At 41.3% G+C, this 24886-nt stretch overlaps 1 protein-coding gene across 1 annotated transcript in view; it reads left to right on the top strand.

The window, feature by feature from the left end:
* Positions 1-23658, top strand: part of RRAS2 (RAS related 2) — a 32784-nt gene extending 9126 nt beyond the window's left edge. Inside the window, exons 2-6 of the mRNA XM_083479125.1 lie at positions 16487-16574; positions 17003-17105; positions 17599-17707; positions 20464-20582; positions 22403-23658. Coding sequence (XP_083335251.1) covers positions 16487-16574; positions 17003-17105; positions 17599-17707; positions 20464-20582; positions 22403-22490 — 507 coding nt within the window. The 3' untranslated portion in view covers positions 22491-23658. The remainder of the gene's footprint in view (positions 1-16486; positions 16575-17002; positions 17106-17598; positions 17708-20463; positions 20583-22402) is intronic.
* The last annotated feature ends 1228 nt before the right edge of the window (positions 23659-24886 follow it).

Raw genomic sequence — 24886 nt, 5'->3', positions numbered from 1 at the left:
AGCAGAAGTTTGGATTGCAACTTATGCAGTTAACTGCAACAGCACCAAATAACGATGTGGTAATGCTTGGGGAAGAGTTTGCTAACTAGATAGAACCAGAGGGCTCAGAGTTCAAAAGAGATCCATGTTTACTGCTACAGGCTGTGCCACTTGAAAGATCAGAGAATATTTTTCTTGTATGTAGGGGGCGGCACCAGCCTTATATTTACAGCAAATTATAACAACCATGGAGTGAATTGTGTGTGAGGCAACTTTCAATTGAGGTATTTTCTGCACAGAAGTGGATAATACTCATTTCATACACCCACTCAGGTCTTTTTTTTCAGCCGGAACGTGCTGGAACTCAGGTGGGTGCCACTGCTATTCTAAGAGAGCAAGGGAGGTGTTCGTGGTGAGTTTCGTCACCTCTGCACTGCACCCACTAATTATATTTATGTGCCTTGCTTTTAAGTGAATTTCTTATTGTGTAATGGCGATGAGTTTCAATTGTATTACGTCTCATTGAAATCAGTTATGATGAAGGGTAAATTAGAAATGTTCTAAAGATGAGTGGATGAGCCTTATTCCCAGATGGAGATGGGCAGTGAAGTGGTGGATTGCCGCTGAATTTTCACACTGCTTCTGAGGAACGTGGAGCCTCTATAACAGGGGTCCCCAAAGTAAGGCCCGTGGGCCGGATAAGGCCCAAGGGACTTGTTTATCTGGCCCGCGGTGACCCCCACGGCCCGCTGCCACCGCCCGCTCTTACCGGCGCTGCACTGCGTGGCTGCCCACTTCTGGGTTAGAGGAGTACTGGAAATAGCTTGTGCGCATGCACAAGCGTTATTTCTGGTGCACATTGGGTCAGAGGAGGCCCATGCACATGCGCACAAGCTATTTCTGGTGCTCCTCCGACCCGGAAGTGTGCTGGATATAGTGTGTGCACACACGCTCCCCCGCGTGATCGGTGCTGGAGACACCGGCTCGAGGTTTGCTGACCTCTGCTCTATAAAGTGCTCTGGGAACATTCCCCTTTCCGGCTGCAAGATCACAAAGAGACCTGGAACTCACCAAAGGCAGGAAGGGATGCTTAGAACAATGACTGGTAGAAAGCAAATCTGTTGACTCTTTTTGTTTTTTTAATGACAACTAAATCCCCTTTGTAGAGCCTATGAGCCTCTGGCAAGTGATGGCTGTAAATTCACGTGCAAACACCACGTTAGCTCTATAAACAGGTATGTGTTGTAATGGGTATTGCCCGTGACATGTCTGTGCATCAATTTCAAAAGTTTGTAGCTATATTAAGATGGTTTCAGTTTTTCAGTATGAAAACACAAATTTTTCTAGCGAGTCAGGGTAGTAAAATGGCACTATATAGTCAGACCACTTCCCCTTGGGGTTAATCTGGTAACTCCCTGGCATGCTGCATTCCATTCATTTTGTAGTTAACTCAAGCATGTCCTTCCACTACTACTTTAAGCTGCAACCCAAGAGGTTTGGAGATCCTGCCTTCTTGAAAAGGGTCTTTTGTTTGTTAGATTGGAACTGATAAAGAGCGATAACAAGAGAATGCTATTTTTGTCTACAGAACTGCACATTGGGCTGTTTGGACCATCCTCACCAAATTGGGAGGTAAATCTGTAGGGGTGAGGGTTAGAGCTTGGATGAGCAACATAGCTTTAAATAGGTGTCCCAATGAGCTCTCAAAGCTAAGTTTGACTTTGCAGTGATATTTTAAACAGTTTCATGAATTTGGGAAAGCTCTCGAGCTATTTCAAAACATGTAAGAGTTTGTTATATAACCCTTTCTGAAAGGATACATTGGAATTGATTTTCTGCTAGCAAAGCTTGGAAGCTGTGAAGGGAGTGAGTTGAGCATGCCATCTTTGTGCAAATGGGATAATTTGCACCAAATGACTGAACAAATAACGGAGAGAGAGAGAGAGAGCACCCAAAATATGCTTGGCTGCCACTCAACTAAATGGGTCCTCAGTGCACATACCTGTGTGCTGGATGGGCCAAGCACTCGATTGTAGACTTCCTTCATACAGATAGCAGTGTTTATCCTTTATGCACAGCCACAGCACTCCTCCAACTACAGGGTGACAGCTGTCAGTGCTTTAATAGTTTGGTTTCATGCCCTATAATTACAGCAAACCTGCTGTTGGAGAGAAGGGAGCAGGAAAAACAATCCTCCTCTTCTTCTCCACTTCTTCTTGGTATACTTAAGGAAGATCAAGCTGTCAAGAGGCTTGCCTTCCACTGACCTTTATTAAGCAAGGGATAATGCTCTGTACCTTCTCCCATCTGGAATGTTGCAGTATGGAAGGAGCTGAATTTGCCTCTTGGTTAACAGTGTGTTGAAACAGCCTTTTAAAAAGTGCAGTGTGTCTGGAGAGAATCGGTGTGCTTGGATAGCAGTGTCCTGGATGCATAGGCGTGTGCGTTTGAGAGATGTGCTATAATGAGTTCCTTATCCTAGACAACAAACCTCTTGCAGGAATTTTCCCGTGGTGATTTGGAAGGTGAAGTAGAAGTGGGTGAGGAAGGGGGAGGGGGAGGGGGCATTGTCGAAAGGGGGAGGGGTAGAGGGTGAAGGCTAAACATTGTGACAGCTGCACAAATGGCAGAAATCAACAGGTGAATTTGTACCTTATGGAAAGTACAGCGATGGGGAAAGCTGCTGTTGTTTTTCTGCCTGCTGTGCGATTGTTAAAAAGGCTCAAAAGCATCATCTACCCCTTTCAAAAACTGGCAACTCTAAAAGTGCTCAAATTGCAACATATTGCAGTGCAGGATTAATTTCTAGCTCTCCATTCCAAATAGGTAATAAGTGGGCTACACACATTAGCGATATGATTTTGGGTTTGATCATTAAAGAGGCCAATAGGTAAAGCTGGAGTGTGTACACTTTTGGGTAGCTTCTCCAAAAAGACAGCAAAGCTCCATCCAGTCTTGGGTGAAGCAAGGAATGTGACACTTACCATTGGACAACCGACTCTGTTCTAGTCATAAGTTTCTACACCCCTCATCCCTTCATCCTTCATCCAGGGAAGAGGCACAACAATAGTTCAAGAACAGGTTAAACCCAGGCAAAAACACTTAAGGAGGGTGCAGAGCACTTAAGGAGGGGCATGGCATGGGGAGAGTCCTGAGGGCCACAGGTAGAATGGCCTGGAAGGCCACATTCAGGCCAAGAGTCTACTCCCCTGCAATACAGCACTTTCATAGATGCTAACTTTGTGTTCTTTCATTTACCAAAAGCATAAAAAATGCCAAACAACAACTCTCAGAGCTAGTTTTGTGGCACAAGTGCACAGCTGACAGCTCACCAGGTGTCTCAACAGAAATAGTACTTGCTCACACACACACACACACACACACACACCATTTTTAACTGATAACTTTTATAGAAAGTGAACATAATAAGCAGTGTGCATTTGGGATTCTCTTCTGTTTGGTATTCTGTAGAAGCTTCTCTTAAAATACTTCTAAGTAGTTTAATTTGGAGCTCAGAGGCACCAATACCCAGTTGTATGGCTGCTACAGACAAGCTTTCATTTGACCAACAAATATATGTTAAGCTTGGGTGCATTTATTATATGTTAAGCATTGCTTCCCCTTTACTCATGGAAATTGGGCTGCCTGCAATAGCAAACAAATGCATTGTCTCCTCCTGTCTCAGTTCCTATGAGTTCTTGCTGTAGAAACCTCTCATGTGCTAACAGTCCACACCAGGTCTGGAAAGTGGTGCTCATTCTGGGCAGCAAGCCTAGTCCAACTGGGAAATGATCTCTTTGTAGATTTATAGTTATAGTTTTATATCTGGCTTACAATTATAGTTTTATATCTGGCTTAGGTGCAAGTGTGTATGTATGTATAATTAAAATATGTATGTATAATTAAAAGGGACATTCCTGGAAGTGGTGATCCAAAAGACAATGCACTATGACAGGCATAGGCAAACTCCAGATGTTTTGGGACTGCAACTCCCACCATCCCTGACCACTGGTCCTGTTAGCTAGGGATGGTGGGAGTTGTAGTCTCAAAACATCTGGAGGGCCCAGTTTGCCTATGCCTGCACTATTGCCTGCACTATGCAGTATGAAATAAGTACTTGTTAGCAGTTGACTGGCATTTTATATTTCAAATAAGTCCAAAATTTAGAAGCTCCAGATGCTTGTTTTTTTAATTACATGATTTGGGTTTATCACTATTATTATAAGCTCCAATATTCAGCAGGGCATTTTTGTGAGATGACTTGGCAACCTTATGACCCTGGAGCTGTATTGAAGTAAAGAACCCCTTTGAAAGCCATTCTGGTATTCAGAGGCTTGTGTGTCTATGCATTGCATTCTCTTCTCCATTCATTCTTCTACTTTTAGATCCTCAGCAAGGCTTTCACACAGGTTATCTGTAACCTGAGAACAACTCACATGTGGGAACTTACTCATGCAAATAACAAGAAATGAAAATAAGATGGGGCAGGAGCCCTCAAGGGGAAGTACCTTTCTGGAAAGCCCCCAGCAGTAACTATCTTAATACACATCTGTTGCTATTAAAGGGGCTGAATTTTCTCCTGATTATCTGACGGAACCCCCTCATGTGCCCTGAACTCTTAAAGTAGGAAAGTCTGTAGTGGAGTTTTGTAATGCAAGCTTCATATCTGGCTTACTCCTGGAGTCCAGACTTAATGTTCTATGGCTCTGAAATCAGTAGGCATGGTGAGCCACTCTCACTTTTTGTAACTACAAGCTACTTTGCATAGATCTATATTGATTGCGGAGCTGTGGATAAAAACAAAGCTGAGCGGTCAACGTTTATAGTTTTAAACTTTCAAGATAAAATTTCCCTGCATGCATCAACACTGAACATCATCCAATCAGCACTAGAACTTTACTTAATATAGTTATGGAGGGGAAGCCCACCCAGCACCAATATTTCCAAAAAAATCCCAAGCCCATGGCATGCGCAGTGCTCAAACATCCCTATAGTGGCTACTTGTAGACTTCTGGTTCTCCGGTACATTTATGGTTCTTGGAAATTGTGTGTGTGTAAGTGTGTAAGTTTTGTTTGTTTTTGAAGTTCCTAGTATTACTCCTTTTATTCTGGAATTTGATAGATAACAGTGGTTACATCTAACTTTCTAGAGCTTTTTCATGCAGATACTTCCAAATTTGATAGGTTTATTCTTCATCTGGAGACTGTCCAGTCGTAACACTTCATTAGCTCAACCAAACGTGTTTATTTGTATTATGTTAATGTTGTAATAACTGTAAAGTGATTGGCTGTGAACTGCAGGTATTTACATTCCCATCTGGAATGGTACCAGACACACTTGGCTAAGGAAGTCTTGAGTTTCTGCTCAGGGAGTAGGGCATTGGTTAATACAAAGCAGTAGTGGGCTCCCGAACTTTAACAGCAGCTATGTGCGTTGTTAACTTCTTGCAGTCTTTTGGAAAAAAAGTGGTTAAGGTATTTTTGACTGTTGTGTGGCTTACAGGAGATAAAGGTTTTTACACAGTTTCTTACTGAGCAGTTGTTCATTCTGTTAATGGCAGCGTATAATTTGTGGCTCAGCATGGGGAGAGGGAACCATTCAGTAAAGAGAATAAAGCTGCTTGTCAACTCTCATTCCCAGTGTATACTTCTAGTCACTATGATGTTAAAGTAATCTCTCTGATTTGTGTATTTATCTCTAGTGTCATCAGACATTGTACTAATACCTTTTGTTAACTTAATCTCAGTGGTTCGGATCATTTTAGCAAAGTCTGATCCAGCAAACAATGACATAGGGAACTAACCACACTCTGTTGAGGCAGAGTCTTTATAAATATTTATTTCTCCACTAATGCTTAGTCATTAAAAAACAACAACCTGTTCTTCAGTAGCGTAAAGCATAAAAGAAGCAAGGGTCAACAGTAACTAATGTGTTCTGGTTGGAGCGTAAAGAGTCAATGATCTTTCTGTCCGATTCATCTATTCATGGTATCCAATGCACTTGTCCCAATTAGAGCAAGGATTTATGCTTGGGCAATGGAACTTTTCCCCTTATGTTCTCTCTGCCCTCACCAGATCTGCTCTGGAGAGTTGGGGGAACCCCTGCAACAGATTAAGGGGCTGCAAAGTAGGAGAAGAGGGGGAAAGTTCTTTCTTCAATGGAACAAGTTCTGTAGTGCTACATTTGTAGCATGCATTTGGCACAAATAGTTTGATAGAGCGTATACTGCAGAAGATGCACCAGCCAAAACAGGTGTGCAAAGGATGGCTATGTTGTGAGAACACAAGCTATGGCAGAAGTATGGAATGTCCATCTGATGGGTTTCCAGATGGACACAATATACTTTGTCGTGACTGGTTCTTGGTAGGCAAGAATAAATATCTGAAGGCAGATGCTTTCATCAGAGTGTCATAAATTGTATGCTACCACCAGTTGCTGAACATTTTATTCTAAGCTTCCCCTGTCCTGCAGAAAACAACTTTGGTACAACTCTCACCAACAGTCCTGGGACTCTTTCTGGAAGGAAGGAAATGGAAAGTGACAATGGAGGAAAGAAGGGAGGAGGGGTAAGCAACAGGGAAAGAAGGGGGAAGTGGCCTGGAGAAGATGTATAAGTAAGGATGCCACGGGGAGGACTTGACACAGTACAAAATTCTTCTTCACTTTTTACTTCTTATAATTTTCTCACCCACCTCATGCTTTATTAAACCTCATGTCCAGCTACACAAAAATGTAGTTCCCACTGAACAGTCCTCACCCACCCAACTGTATTTTTTTTAAATGCCTCTCTGCATGTTAGAATAAACTCTGACCTGACTGGCATTTTTGAAATTCCATTCAGACTAACAATAATGCTGAAATAAAGGATTATTGAAATAGAGGTCCTGCCACTTGTAGCTGAAAAGCAGTAGCACCACAAGAAAAATGTCAGGTCTGCTTCGTTGGTAGATTTAGAAGCAGCAAGGAGTGACAGAAAGAGCTTTTAAACACTTGCATGAATAAAATATGGGGATGAGGAAGGTGGTTACCGGCTTCTGTTAGCACCCTCATCCCTAAGCATGTGTGTTTGTGTGGGTCTAAAATAAAGAAGATTTGAAGGGGGGAAGCCTCTGAATCTTAGCCCACAGACTGACAGGGTGTTCTTGACTACAGGCATCTCCCCACTTGCACATGGTCAGCATGTGACATATGTGGGCCCACTGACACGCCGAAAACAGCGCTGTGGGGGGGGGCAGAATGGACTGGGGCAGGGTTGGAATGGGGGAATCTCCACTTGTGTGCGAACCAGAATGGAGCCCCCACATAAGTGAGGATTCTCCTGTACTTACACATGCACAAGCATGGTTGCTCACAGTAGGTAGAAGTTGCTACCATGTTGGCAGAGGTGGATTTAGGGGAGTGCTGCTGGTTTGGTCACACTGGGCATGGAGCCTTGATGATGCTGCAGGGGATGCCGCAACCATGATTCAGAATGGAGACCAGACGCGAGGAGGTGAATTTTGGTGTCGCACAGGGCGCCACTGCAATGTGAGATCCCAAAGTCCACTGATGTGATGAAAGTGATGTGTGCTGGAATGAAATTGGTTCTTGGTCTCTTGGTTTCTCCTCCTCTTTTCATAGGTTGGTGATGCACTTCGAGTTATTGGGCAAAATGCACATGGGCAAGTGGTCTGAAAAAATGTTGTTTCCTAGTGGCTTTGTGGACTTAACTTTTGGAATAGCCTTGCAAGTATTTGAAAAATAAAATGCTGGTTCCAGTTGTTTAGATTTAATCAAGCACAGAATTATACGCCCATAAATATGTATTGGAAACCAAGGATAAGGCATCCATATAAAGTGAACTTGAATCTGCCCATGTGTCCTCTGGAGCTATTCTCCTTAAGATAGGTAGACTTGGGCTTAACACTCTGCTTCTGATTTGGACATGGAAGCATACCCAGGAAAGTAAAGACATGAGGGGCATTTTGCTTATCCAGGTATTTGCAGAAAAGAGGCCTGGATCCCTCTTCAGTATCTGCAGTGCTTGCCTGCCTTTACTGAGAGGATAAGAACAGTCATAGATAGCTGCATGCAGATAGCTGATGTTACAGCTAGCCATGGGTTACAATCGTTAGCAGGTGGGGTAAGTGTCTGGGTATTCTTGACTGTATCCCAACCACAGGGGATCTCATTCCCAATGTTTGCCACATTGGCTGTCCTCAACCTGCTGCTGCTTCAGTTCTGCAAGGTATCCCAGTGCTAATTGCAACCGTAAGGATAGTATTAGTTGTTTTCTGTCTACGTGAATTGGTTGTACTTTACAAATTGTTCCCTAGATAGTAAAAGCTTTGCAAGAATCTCTGTGTGTGTTTAGAGCTGAGAAATAATTGACCTGTGACTTTGGCAAGGTGTACCATCATGCTTATGAAAGGATGTGGGACGTGAGGCATAGACACTGATTTTGTTTCACTGGTATCCTATTTTTATAAATATTATGAATCTAATCCAGTGTTTTTTTTTATCCTGAGTTCTATTAGGTGCATTATTATCAATAGCAGGGATGATCTTTATGAGCAACATGTAATTGAATGCATAGTCTCAGGGGAGAAAGTACATAATGAACCCTAGTCAGAGGATTGATCAATAGTAAGAACCAGCCATTAATCAACTACTTTAATTAGACTTGCTATTCTGAAATGCTTCATTTCTGTACAAGTACCACTGTTTCTGGGACAAAGCATTTTTCTTTTCATTGGGGGGTGGAGGGGGGAATCCAAGAGTGACTTGAACCCAGATGCTATGTGGCTATAGACCATGTGATTGGTGGCTCAAATAAATGTGTTCAGGTAGCCTTTGACCTCATATCTTTTGTATGCCCTCACATTATATTTGCTTAATGGATTTTGCTGGGCAGAAGATATAAAAGCAATTAGAACCTAGATGCAGCCTTTTATATGTAAGCATCTGAATTAGTCTCCCCCCCCCCTTTTTGCAGGAGTTTCACCTGCTAAAAAACCAGCAGCCTTGTGCTGCTTTTCTATAGACCCCCACCCCAAAATAGAAGCTTGAGAGCTTCTTGCCATTCTAAAGTTTGGGTTAGGGAAACTGGGTCAATATGAGCGGTCTTTGTTCCAGTGTTTAATGACTAGGGTGCCCAAAGCAGTAGCCTTAAATTGATATTTTTTCAATGCACAAAGCCAATTATGGCTTTTTGCTCCTTACAAGTATTTTTAAACTGCCCTTGAAACACGCAAAATGTGAGGAATGTGATCTTGAGGTAAGACACAATTGTAGTTGTTGCTACAGAATGAGCCTGACTTCCTAGAACTCAAGTGCCAATTCAGGGTAGTTTTTCTCTTACCCTCCCTTTACGCTGATCTAAAAAACAAAATGCATACATTGTGAGGCCTCTCTTTTTTGGCAGACAACTCGCTCTTTGAAATACTGTAACTTTGAAGTTGCATTAGAATATCAAAGGCAGCTTGTTGTGCTTACTAATTCTAAAAATACAGTTTCTCCTGCCACTTACGAGGTTTATACTTTAAACGGGGGAAATTCTGCCTGAACAGATACACACCAAATCTTTGCTCTCTGTGTCTTTCTAACTGTCTGTGTAGCTTTGCCTTCTGCTTCGACTCCAGGAAAATAGGTACTCATGTTTTCTGGTTGCATGCCACCATGGCAGTGACTTTGCATGAATGTGAAGCATGTATTGCTTTGTAGGAAAGCTGTTGGGTGGAGAAGTGAACCTTTAAAATGTTGAGAATAAAGTGTGTGTGTTTTTAACATGGACTTTGATCTGAGTAGGAGAGTTATGTTAATGCAACCACCCATTGTGTTGAAACTGAGGCATCTCCCTAAAGGTCTTAATTATCCCAAGTAGGCAGAATGTTTAGAACCTCATCATTTGTGTGGTTGGTGTAGGATCATTTCTAGTTACAATGGCCTGAGGATGTGGATAGGATATTTGCAGTGCTGTGCCTGTTCAGTCATCCCAGCCTGGTTAGCCTTAATAAGCTAGGATGGACAGGGCTCTAAAGTGGTTGGGCGCATCGGCTAGAAGGCCTCAGGTAGATACTGAAACTATAATTCTGGAAATAACTCATTGTAGGTATTTGACATTGCTGCTACCACGAGGGCTGCTCCCTGCTGCAAGGTTCATTTATATCTCCAGTGATATCTCCTTTTTGGTCTGACGTTGCTGTCCCTATGAATCTTGTACTTGCAAAATCATTGATATTTGCAGGTGTTAGTGTCCTTTAAAATTATATCCCTGCAGGATGGGGACAAATGGCAGGACAACAATGGATTTTATGAGCCTATATGGTTGCTAAGTGATTTATACTTTGAGCTTAGAAGGGTAAATGCTCACCATAATCCCATTGCTACAACTGAGCATATTTTGTTTGAATGCATACATAGACATTTGGATGGCATAGATCAATCTGTATGTGCAAATTAGGTTGAATGCATTGGTGTTGATTGTTGTGTGAATGTGAGATGAGTTTGTGTTTGTTATTCGTTTTGTGCATGGTTGTGTGTGTGTCTCTCTTGTGTTCTCTTTTTTAAAACATAAATTTTCAATGGGCCTCTCTTAACAACACTTACCACCTATAACAAGGATTCTTTGGGAGAAGCTATGATTGTTTAAACGGGAATGATACTACTTTAAATGTGTAGTGCATATGGGGCCTTAAAGTCACACCTTCTATTGCAGAGAGGTCATTGGTGCCCCCATGTTTTCACTGCTAATGGGCAGAAGATAGCTAGTTTTCCTTATTTAGTCTGTTGCTTTGTCTTGGGGATTTGCATAAGTAATGAACATGTGTTAACTATTCAATAATTGGATGCTATAACTCAGTAAGGTGTATAGTGTGATTGTGCAAACCTGAAGTCAGTGAGGGTTAAAGATTCTTCTTGAAAAGACAGAAGTAAAATCAGTTAAGGATTTGGAGTTATGTTTGGCCAGGGCTGCATTTCCCGTGTATGACTCCTTTGGAATTGAGTGCCACTATGGGATGTCAAAGTGGCAGCAGTGGTCAGGGTCTCTCTTCAGTTGATTATGTCAGCTGCTTCCCTCTCTGGAGAAAACAGACCTGGCCATGGTTATTCATACTCTATACTCTACTTACACCCAAATTATATTGTGTACTAGTTGAGCCTAGTTGAGGCTGCCTTTGAAAAGTGTTCGGAAGCTTCAGTTGAAAAGTGTTCGGAAGCTTCAGTTGACTCAGAATATGGCAATGAGATTGTTTTTCTGACGGAAGGCAGACAGTAGTTCTGATCAAAGCACCCCAATGCTGTTCCAACTGCATTGATTGACAACATGGTACTGGGTCCAGTTCATTGTGGTGGTCATGATGGGGGATTGCTTTGTTCCACACCCACTCTACACGTTTCAGGGGAAGCCCTGTTGATTTGGCTTCTTGTAATCAGAAATGTGGTTGGTGGGAGCATGTGAAAACAACACAGTACCCAGTCTCAGAGAGCCAATGTGATGTAGTGGTTAGGAGCGGTAGACTCGTAATCTGGTGAACCGGGTTCGCGTCTCCGCTCCTCCACATGCAGCTGCTGGGTGACCTTGGGCTAGTCACACTTCTCTGAAGTGTCTCAGCCTCACTCACCTCACAGAGTGTTTGTTGTGGGGGAGGAAGGGAAAGGAGATTGTTAGCCTCTTTGAGACTTCTTAGGGTAGTGATGAAGCGGGATATCACATCCAAACTACTACTACTACTTCTTCTTCTTCTTCTTCTTCTTCTTCTTCTTCCCTCCCCAAAGAGGTCTGTTTGTCTACCTTACTGCTCTCGTCAACAAGTGTCTAAAGTTAAATTCTAAGAGAGCTTTTGTTCAGAAAGCCATTTCACACTCGGAGGGAATACAGAAAGTTAAAAAAAAAAGAAGCTGAGAGAGTGGTGATGGCTGCTTTTTGCCAGTTCATACCTGGTTACAAGATTGCAACCTATATTTTGGGGTTTTGCTCTGTTTTTATAAAGCATCTAAAATTGCTAGGTGCTTTACAAAAGCAAACATAGCATGGGCCCTGCTTGTATGCTTATACCATAACAGCTAGCTATTTATTTAATGTATTTATATCCCACCTCTTCAAGGAGACTTGAATCCTGACTTTGGAGAAAGTTAAAATAAAAGGTATCGGGGAGGTAAGGGGATCCATCAAGGGTTGAGAAGCCAATGAGATGTCTTATAGAGATTCTAAAATGGATGTCACTGGGCATTCCAAAGTAGCTGTGTGGGGTGGGGTGGAAACACAGGTAAGAGATCAACAGCGAGTTGGGTTAGAATATTGGTACCTTGAAAGTTGTAGAGTTCAGGGAGGAGTGTATAGGAAGAAAAGAGCAGATAGATATACAGGAGAAAACTGTGAAGACATTTCAAGCAAGTACAATAAGTCAGGGGATTCAGCGAAGAAACTAGTGCAAAGGAATAATATGAGCCGAAAATAGCAAGCTGCAGGATTGAAGTCGGAGTGGAAAGGCTAAGAGAGAAAGAAAACCAACAAGAAGAATGTTCCATTCAGTGCAGGAAACAGAGGAATGAATTAAAATGTTAATAAAGTCCAAATATCCAAGTTCTTTAAAGATTCTGAACTTGGTGAACAAACATCAGTATTATCAAGAACAACTGGAAGTGATGGTAAGGGGTAGGAGGAAAAAGTTCTCAGTTTTGGTAGAGTCAAGCTTTAAGAAAACTGACTAGTTCAGCTATCATTTTGTCAGCATGTTGTTGAGGCTGAACTTCAGTGATGCTGCTTGGAAGGTCTGCTACTGAATGGTACACCTCCAGCTTCTCCAGTACTTTATAGTACCTCCAGTGTTTCTGTTTTGTCCACTGGCCATAAAAGCGTACAAAAGCTTCAAAGGCCCCAAATGTTTGAGTGTATGTTGCCTTATGTTCTGCTAACGACTGCTGAGGTAAAGCCTGTGTAGCTGTTTTATACCTGAGTCAGGCTGCTCTAGCTAGCAAAGATTTATCATTTGCCTGACAATAAGTGTTGGAAATGTAAAGAATCTGAAGGTACCTTTTATCACCTTTGGTGGACGTGCCCAAAGATTAAGGCCTTCTGGGAAATGATATATAATGAATTGAAAAAGGTACTTAAATGTACCTTTCCTAAGAAACCAGAGGCCTTCCTCTTGGGCATTGTCGGCCAATTGGTGTTAAAGAAAGACAGAATTTTCTTTATGTATGCTACAACAGCAGCAAGAATCCTCATCGCAAAGTATTGGAAGCCACAAGAGCTACCCACTCTGGAAGAGTGGCAGATGAAAGTGATGGACTATATGACATTGGCTGAGATGACTGGCAGAATCCGTGACCAGGGGAAGGAGACGACGGAAGAAGATTGGAAGAAATTTAAAATTTATCTTAAGGACTATTATAAACTTGATGAATGTTAAAATGTCAAGGCTTTGAGAATGAAAGGGTTTCAGCGATATAAGAATAGATTGGAGGAAAGATTAGTAAGACAAATCTTTGAAAGAATCACTAGAAGTTGCTGAAAAAAATTTGGACATTGGGATGCAGAAAGGGGAGGTATGGGGGAGTCCGAGAAATAAGGTTTATGAGAATAAGGTTAAGAATTTATGCGTGTTTGTATGTCTTTTTTATGTTTGTACTGTGTTTTAAAAAATTCTGTAAAATCAATAAAAATTTATATATATATATATATATATGCAGGTTTTGGTGTCTTCGGGTGTCTTCCCGTGTAAGAGTTGGGGTGTCTAGGCGACGTTTCGACGAGGTCTCACTCGTCATCTTCAGGCTGGTGCTTTCGGCTTCTTGTTACTGTTACTGTTCCAGTAACAAGAAGCCGAAAGCACCAGCCTGAAGATGACGAGTGAGACCTCGTCGAAACGTCGCCTAGACACCCCAACTCTTACACGGGAAGACACCCGAAGACACCAAAACCTGCATTCCTGTACCCGTGAAAATCTACGAAAGCATATATATATATATATATATATAAAATACCTGAGTCAGGCTGCTCTATTTGAAGGCCTGTCCACAACTTGCAGCGTCTTGCTGAAACTCTGTAGAAGTTACCTTCCTGGGCTCACCTATGAGCAGAGAAGCCAGGCCCTTAATGGTTGTCAAAATGGTTGCCTTCATGTTACATGAATTGGAAGAAGAGTGGGAGGCAGGGAACGACTGACAGACAGCCACACCAGGAAAGTCCCTGTGTAATAACTTGAGCTTTGAACTAAATTCTGTGAATAATCCTAACATCTGTTCTGACAGGTTTAGTCAAACTATTTTGATTAAATGACTCATTCACAGCTAGTGGAGTCATGAATATGAAGCTATAGAAAGACTTCATAGTTACCGCCCTTTTGGTCAGAGAGGGACTGTTGCATTGTCATCTTTGTCATGATTGCATTGACCGTTCCCCACCTCCCACCCTCTGTCTGCGAGCTCTTGCCAGGTCTGTTTGTTGCCTCTCTATCATCTCGATGAAATGCCTTTTTCCTCCCTTCATTTACAGCTGTCAAGTCGTGTTCCCTCCTGGGGTGGGAGTGCTTCCATATATGATCATCCTTAGAAGTATTTGTATGATGGCTTCCTTGCGGGGGGGTGGCTGTTGAATTACTTGTTTCCTTGGTATGTGTAGCAATCTTAAAGCACAGGATTCAAAGCAAGCTTTTTACTCCCTAACTTGCATTCTGAGTTTAATTTAGAACAACTCGACTTCCTTCAGAGGGGAACCGTAAGCTGTACTGCCCTTTCTTGACTGTAGTTTTGGCCTTAGACACTTTCACACCTGAAGCACAGACTACGCAGTTCTGGGGCTCATTTCTAGGACACATTTCCTGACTGTAAGGAGGTTTCTTCTCTCGAGAGCCAGAAGTTCCAAGAAGCTGGATGCTGGGCTCTGACTGCACCTTACTTTCACACAGATGAGCAGGCATTGCACCCAGTGTTCATATCATCTGTCTAAATGTGTACACGGGATGATCTGTATGCATGTATAAGTGTTCATATGGGGGGTGGTTATTGGATTGTTTTTTTTATTTTGATTATGTATTTTGTGGTTTTCTGTTTTTTTTATTTTGTGAAATGCCCTGAGACCTCCGGGTATAGGGCAGTATATAAATTCTATTACTATTACTATATTTATTATTATTATTTCTTTCTTTTTGATGTGACATTAACAGTTTTTGCCATTAAAAAAATGTACTAAACTTAATATAATAAAAGTAGCAATTTATTATTCATATCCCGCCCATCTGGCTGAGTTTCCCCAGCCACTCTGGGCGGCTCCCAATCAAGTGTTAAAAACAATACAGCATTAAATATTAAAAACGTCCCTAAACTTAAATATACAAATATTCAAACATTTTCTTTCATTGCATAATTGCTTAAATATGCAAATATTTATAATATCAGAAAGTAATAATAATCTCTCATATATATATATAGAGAGAGAGAGGATTAATATACTAGGGTCTGTGTCCCTGATTGCATTGTTTATCACTCTGCATAAACTCACCCCTCACAGCTTACACTCAGCAGTGGTGGTTGGTGAGATGGTATGTGTGTGGCTCTGTTGCTTTCCTGGCTTCTTGGGTTCTATCTTTTTAATGCTTGTGGGTGACTGCAAGCTATGTTGTCTTAAAGCACCTGACAAATGAATGCGAATCCAATGCAGGAGTGATTGCTTCCCATCATTTTGTTCTCCTCAGCAGATAGGCCGCCAAATTTTCAAGTACTTAAAACTTTGCTACTGCCAAGAAGAATGTATTGGTCTTACCTAGAGAACACCAAAAGGTTGTCAAACTGGAATTTGTACAAAGTGATCCTAGTCACACTGCAGTATCAAAACTTCAGAACTCAAGAGCATCCTGGAACTCGGAGCCTGAGCAGTCAAAGAACCTAATCATGGCAGTGTGTCCGTGTCCATATCTTCCTTTCTTGCTCTCCAGTCCCCTGGGCCTGCTAAAAGTCATTGTTCACCTACAATTCCAAGTCAAATACTGGATATGCAGGACCTTGGTTGTGAAAAGTGAAGAGACAGGTGGTGGTAGCGCTTGGAACCAAGCTCAGCCATCTTTATGTAACCCACATAGTTGCACTGCACTGTTAGGGAAGCAAGAGTGCTGCCTATAGGAACCCACGTGGCTGGTTATAATTCAGACATTCCTGGGTAGCAGTGATATAAACATTCTGGAATGTAACCCTCTGAAATTTTTTGGTTATCTAAATCTGATTTCTCCACAAATTATTCCAGATTAATCTTGCATTGTCAGTTACATCTATATAGCTAGACTATAGTAGTATCACCATTCTTAGTGTAATCCTGGAGCCATTTTTTTCTCACAACCTTGCTGCTCACCCTGGGGGTCGGTATACGGTCACATTGTTTATGGCTATATCAGTCCCCAGGAAACTACTTGCAAGGTGTCAGCGAAGGTTGCATTCATTCTCTATGCAGATGGAAACTATACATGAGAAAGAGCATTTGCGGGTTCTCCAGACTTAAAAGTAACTCTCTTTTTTCTTTTCTCTCTGCAGTCCTACTTCGTTACAGATTATGATCCAACAATTGAAGATTCTTACACAAAACAATGTGTGATAGATGAGAGGGCAGCAAGATTGGATAGTAAGTTGTTGTTGATGATGATGATTGACCCTCTACAGAATTTGCACTGGCTTATAGAATGTATGTTTGCTCTCTTGTTGATACAGGTACTAAAACTGATTTTCCTTAACTTTATATAGAGACTGTAATAACTTTGTGATCTAGCCATTTACTAGGCCAAGCCTTTCTCCCTTTCTTTTGTGGTACAGTTTTCTACTCTTAATATAGAAGCTAGAGGCTAAACCAGATGTGGGTATCTGTATATTAAATTGATACTTGCTGGCTTGCTGGGCAGGGGTGTAGGGTTAATTTATAAGGTTAAACAGGGCAGGCATGGGATGGGAACAACATCTGCCCCTTCCTGAGCTCTGCTGCTTTAAGGCACATCCACCCACCCACCTACCTACCTCGCTAGCCTGTAAAATTAACTAGCTTCTTGATTTGCCTAGTCCTAGATACAGCAGGCCAAGAGGAGTTTGGAGCTATGCGGGAACAGTACATGCGGACAGGAGAAGGCTTTCTGCTTGTTTTCTCAGTCACAGATAGAGGAAGGTAAGGCAAAAAACAAAATTGCTGCAAAATATGCATCAATACCTGTATTGTGTAGTGGCAGAGCTAGAATAACACTGACATTGGGTTGTGGCTTGCAACATCCTGAATTAACTGTAGGGTCAGAATCCAGAGTTCTGCCTGCTCAAGAGAATTGCAGACTTGTGTTATTTGAAAAACAGTCCCCCTGCCACATGATAAATCAAATCACTTTTTTAGGGGGTGGGGGTGGAACTCAAGAGTTTTTCAAAATCATGTTGGCATTTTAAAGGAAGGTAACACAATTCTAGTGGGTGAATACATGGTCTTGGGATACCTGCTGGGCTGGTGGGTCTGTATGTGTTATCTTCAGTTTGCATCTCATCTCTGCAGCAAATACTTGTTAGATGGCCTTAGGCAATCCTTAACTGTGAAGCTGTGGATTCTTAGCATGCTACTGCTGTTTATTTATTTATTATTATTATTATTATTATTATTATTATTATTATTATTCCAGCTTTGAAGAAATCTATAAGTTTCAAAGGCAGATTCTTCGAGTAAAAGATCGTGATGAATTCCCTATGATTCTAGTTGGCAACAAAGCAGACCTGGACCATCAGAGACAGGTAACCTATTGGCAATAGTCAGAGTTTGAAAAAGGGATCTCCCTTTTTCGAGGGAACTTCCATAACTCGGTGGCGTAACTTTTGCATGCAAGTCCCCAAGTTCAATCCTTGGCATCTTTGCACCGGGGAAAAACTTCTGTTTCAAACCTTGGAGAGCCACTATTAAACAGGGCAGGTTGGAATTGTAGAACATTTTCTCTCTCTTGAGAGCCACATTCCTTCTCGGATAATTGGGCCATGGAACCCAGGCCAGCAATAGTTGGTGGGATCAGAGCCAAATGTTGGCAGAGATGGAACCAAATGTAGTCAGGGCACCCCTTCTCTTTCTGCTATTCCCATTTCACCCCTCATTGACATCAGCATGAAATAAGATTAATGGCCACATAGGATGTGGTTGATGCCATGTGGAATTGGGTTGAAGCCATATGCCTATCTCTAATCTAGACATTCCTGAGCTAAATAAAGTGGTCTGACATGGTATAAGGCAGTTTTCTTATACCAGTAATAGCAAGAAGATGATTGTGACAATAAAGTCCACAGTCAGCTGGATTAGGCCACAGGATATGCTCTCATGAAATTGGTAGGCCAAACCATTATTGTGAATTATCCCTTTCCATATGACTGATCTGTAGTTTTTTTGGGAGGAGACACTCTGGTGATGAACAAATCCCTTTTGTCAATGACATTTAGCATCAAGCGGCTATAAAGGAGATCTGACAGTCCTTGTTTGGAGGAATGGGGTGCTAAGATAAGGGCATCTGTAGTGGATACATACATGTTCCCATAAAGAGGCTTGATACTTAGGAATTGGCTTAGGAAACTGGTCTTCCTGATTATAATGTTGCACTTTCAACGTTAACTCAGCTTGTTCCCTGAGTAATTGCCATATGAATGATTCAGGTCAAAATCTATGAGGATGAGACAATGATCCATGACATCATTATCAAGGCATGAGTCTCTCTTCCATTATGTTTACAACACTTGCCATACCAACAATTACTCATCCCATGAGAGTGTGCCCAGGAGGACCATCTCTTAATAGCTAGTGTAACCTCTAGTAAAAGGGGGGTTTCCATTCTGAATGCAAGAAGTCAAGTTGTCACTTTTATGAACAAGTATGCACTCTTATTTCCCATCTGTTTGGATCTTGCAAACAATTCAAGCACTATCTACAACTTGAAAAGTACTTAGAGAGTTGGCACATTATCATGACTATTCCAGAACCCTAAACAAATGTCCGTCTGCTGTGCTCAGCTCCGAGGTAGCTGAATCCTATGGCATATATCTTGCCATACAATGAATACACTGAACACAATGAGTGGCATTCACTTAACTTGTTTGGTCAATGCAAGGATTTCTGCCTGTGCAACATACCTCCTCCCCTTGCACTGACACACTGAGTTAGATTGGATACCACCAATTACATTATGTGGAAATTCATGCACATCAAGGCAAATTTATTTAGGGAAGCTGCAGTACTGGAATAGTAACTAATGTGGGTCAGGTGGAGTGGCTTGCCATACCTTCCTTTTTAATTTATGAATGGTTTTATGTGTTTTCTAATTGCAATAGCTTGTAAGCACACTTTCTGTTGTTTTAACCCCGCCTGGGACCTTATGAAAAAGTGTTGGTAAGAAATCTTTTAAGTAAATAGTGCACCCTCTTCCATACCTCCTTAAAGAGGGACGTGTCTGTTACAAATGTCCCCAGCAGGAACGAGGGAGGTCACTTAATTATGTGCTGAGAGAAATGTCGCTTAATAAAGGCACTGCTTTCCTTGTAGGATCCAGTAACTGAAGGATCCAGTAGTTCAAATATTCCTAATAGTTTTAATATTCCCATTTTTTAGCATAGTGACTTGGGCTGCACAGGTAGAAGGTAGGTGTTGTGGGAGGAAGTGGAGCAAGAACTCAATTTAGACCCAGTGTTAAAGTTTCAGTTCCACAGTGCATTGCCTACTACAGTGGTACCTCAGGTTAAGAACTTAATTTGTTCTGGAGGTCCGTTCTTAACCTGAAACTGTTCTTAACCTGAGGTGCTAATGGGGCCTCCCACCGCCACCACGCAATTTCTGTTCTCATCCTGAAGCAAAGTTCTTAACCTAAGGTACTATTTCTGGGTTAGCAGAGTCTGTATCCTGAAGTGTCTGTAACCTGAAGCATCTGTAACCCGAGGTACCACTGTACTCATGATGACCTATCAATTACCTCCAGCTTCAGAGGCAGTATGCTACTGAACACCGCCTGCTGGGGGACCATAGCCCAGGAGAGAGCCATTATTTTCATGCCCTGCTAACATTGTTTTTCAAAACAGCTGGTTGGCTGCTATGGAGAAGCAGGATGCTGGGCTAGATGGACCATGGGTCTGATCTGGCCGGGCTCCTCCTATTTTTTGTTATCTTCTCAGTCACTTCAACACTCAGGCTACTGACCTGAGGCCAGTGTTTAGTTACAACACTTTTGTGTATGAATTCTACATTCAAAGTTTATGTGGAAACAATTTGATTCTAAGCCTTCTTAGGCTCTGTCTTCACATTTTTAAACATACAGAGCTTTGGGCTCTAAATTTTAAAAACACATTTGTATTCAAATAACATATTGACAAAGACCAGAGTTGAAGAAGCCTTTGCACAGGACTGCAGTGCCGGTAATATGCAAAAATTGCTGTAGGTGATGAGAGTATTCATTAGGTAAGTCGGCCAATTGGAAAGCACCAGTAGATTGCTGAATGCATATCCTATCTCGGTTTGTTTTCAGGTAACGCAAGAGGAAGGTCAACAACTAGCAAGGCAGCTGAAGGTAACATATATGGAAGCATCAGCAAAAATACGACTGAATGTAGACCAAGCTTTTCATGAGCTTGTCAGAGTTATAAGGTAAGCCCATGTATTGTAAATATATTGAAATGCACTTTAGCAGAAAGAAAGAAAAGAAACACAGCTTCCCTTTGATATTTCTGTATAGGGAAAGTGCCTGAATACTGTAACAAAATGTAAACTACTATGTTTTTGTAACACTAGAATTAATGTGAGGCACATAGGAACACATACTTTTTCTTTTTTCTTTTGGGAGATGTGTAGCAATTTCCCTTGTGTCTTGTTTAAATGTATCCACCTTGACACTGTTGTCACAGTATGACTGGGTCATTTAACAGTATCATGTAATGGGGAATGTTAATGTTGCCAAGAGTTCCAGCGTGAATTGTCCTATATAATATCTTTACCCCTGTGTTGTTATAGACAATGTATTGTGGAACTGCAACATTGACACTGGGCACTGACTCAGCTTGTTCTTGTACAGTACAGTGGTACCTTGGGTTAAGTACTTAATTCGTTCCGGAGGTCCATTCTTAACCTGAAACTGTTCTTAACCTGAAGCACCACTTTAGCTAATGGGGCCTCCTGCTGCCGTCGCGCCACTGGAGCACGATTTCTGTTCTCATCCTGAAGCAAAGTTCTTAACCCGATGTATTATTTCTGGGTTAGCGGAGTCTGTAACCTGAAGCATATGTATCCTGAAGCGTATGCAACCTGAGGTATAACTGTACTACCCTTTTCCTTCAGGACAACACTGTGTTCAGTTCACCTTCTAAAAATCTCCTCAATGAGGATATGTAGTTTTTCTGTTAGCCTGACATTGCCAGGAAAGCGTAAAGTGAGCACTTCTCTTGTTCATAGTCTATCAGGGTAGATGGAAAGCCTTTCGCTATCTCAAGCTTCCTGTCTTTAATAACAAAAAGACAAGTGTTATAAGCAGGAACACTTGCTGTTTAATGTAAAATATCTTGAAAAGCTATGCACATCAGACTCCTTTACTTTAACTTGAGCACATTTTTCATTCAGTAATACTCCTGTTGGGATGTGTTGTCTATGTTGCTATTTTGAGTTCTAGCAATCAACAGCATTATACGATCAAGCTGCACCCACACCAGTGTATATTAGGATACTCCAGGGAGGTCTATGCCATGGGACAGCTGTTGCTGTGCATCTGGTCTCTAGAAGGAGTGAAGCCTTCAACCTAGACTGTTTCTACAGTCCTTTCCAACCAAGCATTGGCAGAAGACACCATGCTGTGGGAGAAGAGACTAGGATGAGACATTTCAAGTATTGCCAACAGTGAATGCTCCACAAAACCTGATTGGATCTCCACAAAACACATCAGTCTGGGAGCTATAAGGGTCTCTTTATTCCCTCGAATACCTCGGCTGCTTGCTGCATTGCTGCAGTAATATCACACATATTCCTAAAAGTTGAAATCTGCTTTCATCTTCAGACCTATGTATATTAAGAGAAATGGACAATAGTCTGTATTGACAATGCAGCTGTATTTTTTAGCAGACGAATCTAGGGTCAGTTGAAAAGCAAAATAAAAAAAATTCCTTCCAGTAGCACCTTAAAGACCAACTAAGTTAGTTCTTGGTATGAGCTTTCGTGTGCATGCACACTTCTTCAGATACCTTCAGGTATCTGAAGAAGTGTGCATGCACACGAAAGCTCATACCAAGAACTAACTTAGTTGGTCTTTAAGGTGCTACTGGAAGGAATTTTTTTTATTTTGACTATGGCAGACCAACACGGCTACCTATCTACTACTACTATCTACTACTTGAAAAGCAAAGTTAGTGTCCCTTTTATATATGGAATTGCACTGGACTGGAGTGTATTGTTTCTATGGGCATTTTTTTCTTCATTCACAGGAAATTTCAAGAGCAAGAATGCCCTCCTTCCCCAGAGCCGACAAGGAAGGAAAAGGACAAGAAAGGATGTCATTGTGTCATCTTCTAAGAATCCTCTGAACCAAGCTGTCAACTGCCAGATTAATTCTACCTTTCTGCCTACCTTTCTATGTGTCTCGGTGTTTTGTCTAGCCTTATATGTGCATGTCGTATAAATGGTCACCAAAGTAGCCTTAGGCTAAAAGAACAAGGCTGACCCAGACTAGAAGACATCTTAGTCATCTCAGGGCAGATGTCAAAACACTAAGGCTTCTTTTAATACTTCCCGGTTTCTTTCTCCTCTTGTGTCAAGAAGCTTGCACCTTGTGGAGTTTTATTCACAAAGGAAACAAAACAATATTAAACAAGGTATTGAAGTCAAGCTTAAGCATTGCTGGTATGGGTATTTTTTCCACTTGTGACATCTGTATTAATCACACTTGAGAGGGAATCCTCTGATCAAAATGTAGAGTATTTTTTTAAAAAGTGGATTTGAAGGTTTTACCCTTTAGTAGGTTAGACTTCAAAATTCAGCTTGCCTTACAGGAAGCCAATACACTGAATTTCATTGTCAGTAAAGATTTTGTGTGTGTTTCAGCTCTTGTTTATGCTGCAGCTTTTTCAGTGGTCAACAGTCTACTGTATTTATTTTATGGCTCCAGTAACAGCTACAGGATTTATTATTATTACAACTATGTGGCCAAATACCTGTGCTCACTCTGGACCTGGGCATTTGTTTCACTTTTAGAAGATTTTACACCATGGTTTGGAATAAATTGTGTCTTCCTTTTGTATTTTCCAGGTAAGGGATTCAAGAAAACTAAACCTGTAGCTGTTTTTTTGTTTTTTGCTTTGATGTAAGATAAAAGAAAAGATGAATTTTCTCTTTTCATTGTCAGATGATTAAATGTTTTTTGCTATATACTTTTATACATTATTTTCTTATCAAACTAGTTAACAAGTATTTTTATATGTTTGTAAGCAAATATGCTTTCATGGCATAACGTGTAAATGTAAAGATGAGTATTTAATTCTCACAGTACACTTTTAACTGACAAAATTAATGCAAGATCTGCAGAACTGTGGTAGAACCTCTTTTCTGTTCCAGTTGTACACACCAGTGGCCAATTATGGGCCTGCCCAATGTATCTGTTAAACTGTCATGTTTTTCAAATTGCCTTCCATACCCTTTACAAATGACTGACCATTATGTGACTATTAAACTGTACAAACCTTTACATGATTGTTCAGTTGTGAATGCTGTTCAACTTTGAATGACGCAAAATGTAGCCAAATAATTCAGGCTTATTCTGTGACATTAAATACTGGGTTGTATTTGCAGTTTTTGTCACCTCACCAAAAGTATAAAGCAGGTTATTAAACATACCCTCCAGGTGCTAGAATTAAATAGGATATATAGTCAGGATTTTTTTCAGCAGGAGCTCAGTTCCAGCAGCTCTCAGGTGGGCACCATTGCCATTCTAAGAGAACAAGGAAGAAGTTCATGGTGAGCTCCAGCATCTCTTTTTCTAGAAAATAGCACTGGATATAGTCATTTATGGGAAGAGAAATTCCACTGTCTATTTCCATTTTCTTTTAAGCACTGGATCAAAGTTTGGAGAGGATACGAGACCAGTTTCTGAAACCATAATATGGGCTTACACATTTTCAGGCTCAAATAACTCAAGAGCTGTCTGATTAAAAGATGACAACCCATCCTGGTGTAAAACAGTGCTCTGTTAAATTGTTGCAAGCAGATACTTCATGGCTGTTGAAATGTAACTTGAATGTAGAACACTTTTAAATTGCTCACAAGCAGAGGTTGCATAAAGGGTCCTTTCCAGTTCAGTTGGAGCCTCTGCTGCTCTCGTAAATCTTGTGCAGAAAACCTGTAATCACACCACCAACTGTTTGGGAAAGAGAGTAAGGAACTAGATTTAGCCCAAGCCCCACTCACCTTTTCCTTGGGCGGAAAAAAGTATTTGGTACACATGCCCATGCCAATTACATTGGAATCTTCTGTTCAGTTTGTTTTAGGAGAAATCCCATTGTGAAACCAGTCATCTTTCTGTGGTGGTAGAATATGTAATAGTTGTATCAACCAGGGTGTTTCTTAACTTTCAACTTATGAGCAGTTTCAAGGCACAAGTTCTGATGAGGATTCAGCCCTCTTCATGTGCAGAGTAATTATGTCCTTTGTTCCTCTCCCACCCTTCCAAAAGCACAGATCACCTTATCCAGAGCCAGATAAGTTGGGACCAACTTCACAAGGGCTCTTGGCTAATGAGCGTGTCACTATGTAAGTAAATCATGGGAGAATTGGCAAGGTAGTGCATGTACAAGCAGAGTAGGCGTGTACATTGTCTTCCCTTATTTGTCTTGAATCTTCATTGAAGAGAATTAGGAACAGATCTTAGGCTCATGTACTCAGTCCTTGATCTTCCCAGGCCTTATTTGTGGTCCCTT

Source organism: Podarcis liolepis (assembly GCF_965112155.1).
Source record: "Podarcis liolepis genome assembly, chromosome: 1".
Classification (NCBI taxonomy): domain Eukaryota; kingdom Metazoa; phylum Chordata; class Lepidosauria; order Squamata; family Lacertidae; genus Podarcis; species Podarcis liolepis.
The sequence above is the reverse complement of the archived record's forward strand: the minus strand, read 5'-3'. Positions and strand labels throughout refer to the sequence as shown.